Source organism: Camellia sinensis, chromosome 7 (assembly GCF_055761805.1).
Source record: "Camellia sinensis isolate YWXY chromosome 7, ASM5576180v1, whole genome shotgun sequence".
NCBI classification, from domain to species: domain Eukaryota; kingdom Viridiplantae; phylum Streptophyta; class Magnoliopsida; order Ericales; family Theaceae; genus Camellia; species Camellia sinensis.
Window position 1 is genome coordinate 195019191 of NC_138967.1, and position 7018 is coordinate 195026208.

A 7018-nucleotide genomic window follows, 5' to 3' on the forward strand; every position below is an offset into this window, starting at 1 on the left:
TACTGTACCGCCATCACACTATTACTGCATTGCCGCCACCGCTGCTGCACCACCACCACTAGAAAGACATCACAGAGCACTTTGCTAGAAGATTAAACTGTTTTTTTTTACACCCCATTAGAAAGCTTTCCCAAGCATGCAAGAAAAAAGCTTGTTCAATATGCGTGTGTGCGCAGATCAGCTTGGCTATTATTTATGTACAAATTAGTAAATCTTTCACCATTGATGGATCAAAGTCAAAGTTGTCCCCTTCAAGCATGATGGTTTCCCACAAATAGTGATTAGTCAAATTCAGCAGAGTTAAAAGATTTAAAACAATAACACTATATACTTAGAAATTTTATCCAGAAATACTAATATGCGATTCAGAACTTAGTGTACCTAGATTGAGATGCCTGTAAGAGCCTGAAAATGAAGAATGGATTTTACATATGCAGAACTTAGTGTATACGCCTGCAAGAGGATCTCTTGTAAAGGCTTAAAGATTGAAAATAACAATTTTAATAATAATTACTTAGTTGACATCCACACAAAGGTATTTAATTCTCACAATCAATGTTGCTTCTATGTATCGCCGTGTAATTTCTTATGAAGGTCCGTTGTTCTATGAATTTGCTTCATTTTACTTTGATCTTTTCTTACCAGCAATTTCTATGTATCGTCAGTAAGAACAGAAAATAACGAACAAAATAAACCATTTAACAACTACTCTTATCAACTAATTTTAATAATTTCTCATATGACTATGAGAAGCAACAGCAAGAAAAACAAGAAAAAGCACTCAAACGTTTTTGAAACACTGAAAAGGAATCACATTTTCTTGAATCCATTAGAAGTGAAATCAAACATGAAAAACAAAATAATGTTGCACTAATATAGAGCTAAAGATTGCAGCCAAGGAACCATGACTATTAATATAAAGCATACCAACTCCACGGGACAGATTTCAGCAATGGCTGGGTAAATGGTAGTTTAAAAGGGCTTCTCATATTCCTGTGTTGTTTGATCCCAAACATGCACAAAACCTGTACAACACCATCTCAAAGCACTTAGCAAAGGAATACAAAAAAGGATATCCCAAAAAATCTAAATCTTTAAACAAACAAACTCATATATTTGACCATATTCCCAGAAAGTAGACAATAAAATTAGTTGATTGTTCATGTAAGCATAATTTCACAATTTGGAAAAGTGCACATCCTTAACCTATATCACAAATGCATTATGAATTGGCAACCAATAGCAACCCACTGCTTCGATATGTACTAAGATATATCACATTTACAAAGTAACTGAAGAACCCTAGGGCTGAAGTTCAAGTAACCCAACAGGGATTTGATTAATATCCATTACAATTCAAGGAAATGCCTCCAACCATGATTTTAAGTTTTCACACGGACAACCACTCCAGGCCTAGCAGCACTCATGTGGTACCTAATGTTTCTTTTAATATTATTTCCCAGTTGCTACCCACAGTTCAAATCTCGTTTCCACTACTGTTGCATTCATCTTAACTATTTCACACTATGAACCCCGAATATCGAATCCCTGCTTGAACACTTTTTTTTTTCTTCTTCTGAAAAGTATTGCACACAACAATCTATTGTCTGTGTTTGACAACCCCCACAGGGAACGTATTAGTCTGGTAATGCAATTACAATCCTATGTTCTATGGCATTAATGTAAGATGGAACCTGAATCACTATGGAAAGAGGAATATTTTTTGAACATTGTAAAAACAGGAATTGGAACAGCATGTAATAAGCTGCTTAGTCTGAAATGTGGTATTGTGGGAGCATGTTTCCAAGATGTCTTAGCTAGGTGCCAAAATGTGAGATGCTAGTTTCAATTGTAATTATGAGACCCCGAGACTTGGGTCAATGTTTAGTATACCTTATTAAACTGTTGGTATTCAAGTACTGGGGCAACCACTTTGTGTACTATGCCAAAAGTTAGGTGTATACCCAATCTTTCTGTCCCAAACACACATTAATGTATATTATTTGGGCGTCATTGTTGTTTTTTTTTTTTTAACATTAACCCAAAAACCAACAAAAGCATATACTACGTAACTACTTTGTGCACTATGACAAAGGTTAGGTATTTACCCAATCTTTAATGTGTACTATTTGGGATTTTTTTTTAATTTATTTTAAACATTGACCCAAAAACCAACAAAAGTATACACTAAGCATCATAGATTATACAGCCCTTCAATCAAAGCATAGACATGTGTCCAAACACCATATTAGGCAGATCAACCACAAACAGTAGATTTCAAGAAAACAATAATACCATTAAATTAAATTTCTGGCATACTTATTGGTATTTCTCCCAGGGACATATATATTGATTCATCATCGCCAAGAATCCCCTGAAAAAATCAATACAAAGTAAGTTATTCAGCAGCCATAATTAACGTAGTTGAGAATTGTATTAAGAAACTTCAAGATATATAAATGAAGACTATATGTAATAACTTGGTCCTTTCCAGTGCCACACGGATATATACCAATATCAGTGTGAAGAACTACACATGGAAAAGATCCCAGTTAAACAACTATCCAGTTTCCAGCAGTTTGTAAATTGTAATTGTACCTCTCCATTATTAAGGGTCATCTCATTGTGCAGAGAACTAATGTCTGCTGGTACAGAAGAACAATTGGATATTTCAGTTCCGATTAACTCCGAAATCATAAGCCCATAACCATCCTGAACATCAGACATGACATTCGTATTCTGTGCATGATTAGGAAAGCTCTCCAAGCCTGTAAATACAGCTTCTGCCCTGTATAATCAAACAGTTATAACTTTAGAAGAGAACTTCAGTAGGCAAACAAATACAGGATTTAAATAAATCACAAACTTAAAAAGAGAGCGGGAGGCTAATCAAACTTAAAATGAAAGTCAGCTGCTTTTTCAGCCATCAAACAAGCATTTGAAAGAGGATGACTTAAATTGGAAAAGATATGATAAGAGAAACATACTTCCTATCTGAATTATTGAAGGCCATGTCTTCTTGTAGAGAATCACTTTCCAAATCAATCACCTCAACCTCTTTCCCATCAGCACAGCGGTTACCATATTTACCAGATATATTGCCGTTGTTACTTATGGACAAATCAACATCCACTGGTGTGGCTTCTTTTTTGCTCTCTGGAATAGATGGGAAAAAGAGAATTGGATCACGAACACGATCAACGTTCTCATTCACTTCAGACGCTTCCATAAGATTAAGATCACAAATCTTAAATGAACCCGGAAAAAGTTGTTTCTCTTCAGCATACTCAACGCATTGTCCAACACCGCCTCTCTGATACAGAGATATATCCACCGATCTCTCTTGTTCCGTGGACAAGGTCACTTCCTTACCAGTTGAACTCCTTCCTTCTTGTAAAGTCAGTTGCTTTCCATTCAACTTAGAGAGGTGCAACTTTTCATCAGGCTGTGTAACTAACACGGGAACCCATTCTCTAGGTTTCTTAATTCCCTCCCTGTCCCTAATATCAATGTGTTGAATGGCTCGTTTCTCACCTCTTTCCATAATCATGGAGCTGCACCTTCCAATCCCAGGTAGCACCTCACTTGAATCTTGCTCATTCATGAAAGATCTGTCTGGAAAAGATTGAGACCGTGTGCATTTTCCTTGATCCACATACACGGGACCTAATTCTCCATCGTTCTCTGCAGAAATAAAAGGTGGCTCGTTCACAATATCAGAATCAAGGCATTTTGAAATCTGGATTGGATTTGAAGGCACATCAACTGAGGAGTCATCAACAGAAACATCTTCTTCAATGGGGACTTCAGATCCCATTGGAGGTGGCTCATTCACAACATCAGAATCAAGGCATTTTGAAGGTTGAATTGAATTTGATGGTGCATCAACTGAGCGATCATCAACTGAAACATCTTCAACAGGGACTTCAGATCCCATTGAAGGTCCCATATCATAATTGTTTCCCTCTTGTCCCATATTACAATTGTTTTCCTCATCAGTAACTGGAACAGGATCAATTTTTGAACCCCTCATTGTCAAGGAAGAACGGGTTTTGGTAGGCACCTTGGCAAATCTGCTGAAACTTAACAAATCACCGACATTCCTGCTCATAGAATCACCCTCTGCTACACAATGTTGAATGGGTACATCCTCCATGGCACTTTGTTTCACTACCTGATCATTTCTAGTGGCATCCTTCATCTCAACATTCTCCTCATTTAGGAGTTTCATATCATCAGACCTTTTAGTGAGTTCCACATCAGTTTCAGGCGAGAGATCTTTCCCAATAAAAGAACTTGCCTTTGTACCCATGTCATCCTGCAACTCAAATTTCTCAACTGCATAATCTAAATCACCAGCACCATCACTTTTAGGTGCTAATTCACTCATGTGGGACTTCTGCACCCCATTACCAACTTGCTGCTCATCCTGAGATCCAGACAAAGAATCATCCTCACCTTCCATATTTGGGTAAGCCCTAGCTTTATCAGACCATGACCCGCTCTTTCCCGTTTCTCGTCCCCAATCGGAGCCATAATTTTTGAAGGATCCCATACTCCTACCTCTCGTAAAACTTCTTGACCCAGTTGGGTTACATTCATCATTAAACCGTCTCCGACTAGGCGCTGCATCAGAAACATTCCCCAAACGAGCAAGAGCCGAAGTGCGGCCCTCTAGAGGAAGCTGCAAACCATCCTCCGCTTCTTGCTGCCTAAAACCCTGAAAATCCCCTATCTGATTCTTCAAACTACCATTTTGCCACTTCCCTGAAAGAACATTTGGGGGCAGCAACCCCTTAGAAACCAAATATTCGGTCGCCAGACGACCTGCCTCTGTAAAAATGTCAGCTCTACGTGGTGGTGGAGGCTGCCGCGCTTGGTATGGTTTTGGCTGACCGCGCCCAAAACCACGATTATAGTTCCGGTACTCTGAATTATACATGCCATGACCTCTAATCGAACTTTCTGGTGATATCCGAGAGGCTGCAGACACACCACCACCCATTCCCATAGAACTAGACCTATACCCATTTCCAGGATTTCGATGCCTCGCGTGCATGTTTAAGCAAAATGTATATGATATACTGAACAACTAGTAAGCTGCAAAGAGGCTTCACTTGCCTTTCAAGAATTCAACCATTCACTTGGTTCAAATACCTCAAGAAATCAATATAAAGTGAAAGTAGTGAACATCCCAAATATACAATCAAATTCCTCCGAAAAAATTATGATGCAATGAATTATTCAGCTAGTTCTCAGTTTCAAGATCCAAGAAATGGTATCAGTATCTCCTTTTGGAACCTGAAAAAGCGAAAGTAATATTCTCTAGAACCAAAAAAAAAAAACCCCTAAATTCACGGTCCTTTAGGTAAGAAACAAGATTTTCAAGTCCAAACACAACGAAGTCCGAAAAGATTGGAAAATCAAGAATATGCCACAAAGATCTGGTGATATTGATCAGAATCACGAGCAATTACCTCCGACTGATGCACGATTTTGTCTAGTTTCATGCCGATTGTTTTAGGGTTTCAGATCCAACCTCCCTTCGTCATCAACAACACATAAATGCCCACAATTTCCTTATATGCTTCTGTGTGAATGTATATATAATCAACAGATTTTCGCAATCCTCGCCCGGTTCAAAAGAGTTGATTGATTATATTCGATTTGCTACGATCTGTGAATTGTAATCTATATAACCATTAATAATCCGAAGAGGTTGATCAGTTGTTTCCGATCACAGCAGACACGGTATGGGGTTCTGAATTCACAATTTCTTTAATCACGTTCGGTAAAAGAGATCGATTTATATATTGCGTTCAGATCCTGGTGCAGTGATCCTCGCGATCCTTTATCGCGTGACACTTGTCCCACTAATAGAGCCAAAGGCTGAGATCAATCCTTACCAAAATGACGTCGTTTCGAGGGAGACGAGAAAAAAAAAATCTGAGTTTCAGATGTTCAATAGTACCAACACAAACTTGAGAGAGAGAGGATGGGTTGAGGAAGAAGGAAGCCGAAGCCGTCGCCGATGCCGATGAAGCTATTCTTCAAGGTTTGGTTTAGTTCTGCTCTTCAACTCCTCTACTCTCTCTGTCTGTGATTTCTCTTACTTTTTCTTTTTAGAATCTGTAAAAATACCCAATTTGAAACAAAAAAAAACAATCAGCTATCAAGCTACTACTATTGAATTGTACTACTCTTGAATTGAATTTGATTGTGCTTCATTGATTATCTGTTTGGTGGATCTAAAATTACCTTTTTTGCTTTGATTTGTATTTGCAGATCTTTGTTATGTATATGTAGATTTAGAAATTTATGTATGATATACGAGTTTGATCACTAAACTCATGTTATTTTGAAACAGATTTTCCATTTCCAATACCGAGTGCTTCGATAGGGCGGCGAGCGGCGCCGTGAAGCTCTTCCCCAGCCCTTTTTCTCTCTTCTTTTTTTCTTTCACTCCGCCGCATTCAAACTGGAAAACCCAAGAATATTTTTTTGGGGGTTCCTCCACCAAAACGACGTCGTTTTTATGAAGGAGTAATCCATTAGTGAGACAGGTGTCGCGCCATAAAGAATCACTAGAGGATCACTGCACCAAGAGGATCTGAACGCTTTGCATATTAGGGTTTTTTTTTCTTTTTCTTTCACTTTCTCGAGAAAAAATGAATCCGTATCCACACACCCATTTTTGGATCCCACACACAAGACCGAAACACATTTTACACGTCTTTATTATTGTTTATTCAGCAATGCTACATTAAAAGAACCAAACACAGAATCGAATATTGAAATTATTTTATCAGATAATTGTTTGAACGATTGAAAGATATTACGACAATTTGGATTGATAAATTTTAACTAAGATGACAGTTACAAATGACATCATGATAGTTGTGATTGACAAGGCCTGACCGGTTATCAAGCCGAATGACTGAGTGTATAGTTTTTGTGTTTGTGCGCCTAAATTTTTTTTGTCATTTATTGATACTGACATATTATTTGTGCTATGCAC

The 7018-nt window shown here is 38.0% G+C and overlaps 1 protein-coding gene and 1 long non-coding RNA gene across 3 annotated transcripts; one reads left to right on the top strand and one right to left on the bottom strand.

Moving 5' to 3' along the window:
* Window positions 1–690: 690 nt before the first annotated feature.
* On the bottom strand, window positions 691–5869 carry LOC114256882 (uncharacterized protein At4g26450). 2 transcript variants are annotated; one of them, XM_082880293.1, is made up of 4 exons: window positions 2988–5869; window positions 2599–2788; window positions 2320–2374; window positions 691–1025 (listed from the first exon to the last, which is right to left on the bottom strand). In XM_082880293.1, the coding sequence occupies exons 1-4, from the start codon at window positions 5057–5059 to the stop codon at window positions 973–975; spliced, it is 2370 nt and encodes a 789-aa protein (XP_082736419.1). In that variant the 5' UTR covers window positions 5060–5869; the 3' UTR covers window positions 691–972. The 2 variants fall into 2 exon arrangements, with proteins under 2 accessions (XP_082736419.1, XP_082736420.1); XM_082880294.1 differs by having other exon boundaries at window positions 2296–2374.
* Window positions 5870–5993: 124 nt separating this feature from the next.
* Window positions 5994–6808, top strand: LOC145795550 (uncharacterized). The gene is made up of 2 exons (XR_014336662.1): window positions 5994–6055; window positions 6368–6808. It is a non-coding gene; the product is annotated as an uncharacterized LOC145795550 (long non-coding RNA).
* Window positions 6809–7018: the final 210 nt, after the last annotated feature.

Excerpts from the sequence above, each read along its gene's own strand:
- LOC114256882 (XM_082880293.1), bottom strand. The coding sequence starts at position 5,059 with ATGCACGCGAGGCATCGAAATCCTGGAAATGGGTATAGGTCTAGTTCT. Across the intron at positions 2,789-2,987 it reads TTCAATAATTCAGATAGGAA|GGCAGAAGCTGTATTTACAG; the intron begins GTATGTTTCTCT and ends TTGATTATACAG. Across the intron at positions 1,026-2,319 it reads CCTGGGAGAAATACCAATAA|GTTTTGTGCATGTTTGGGAT; the intron begins GTATGCCAGAAA and ends GGTGTTGTACAG.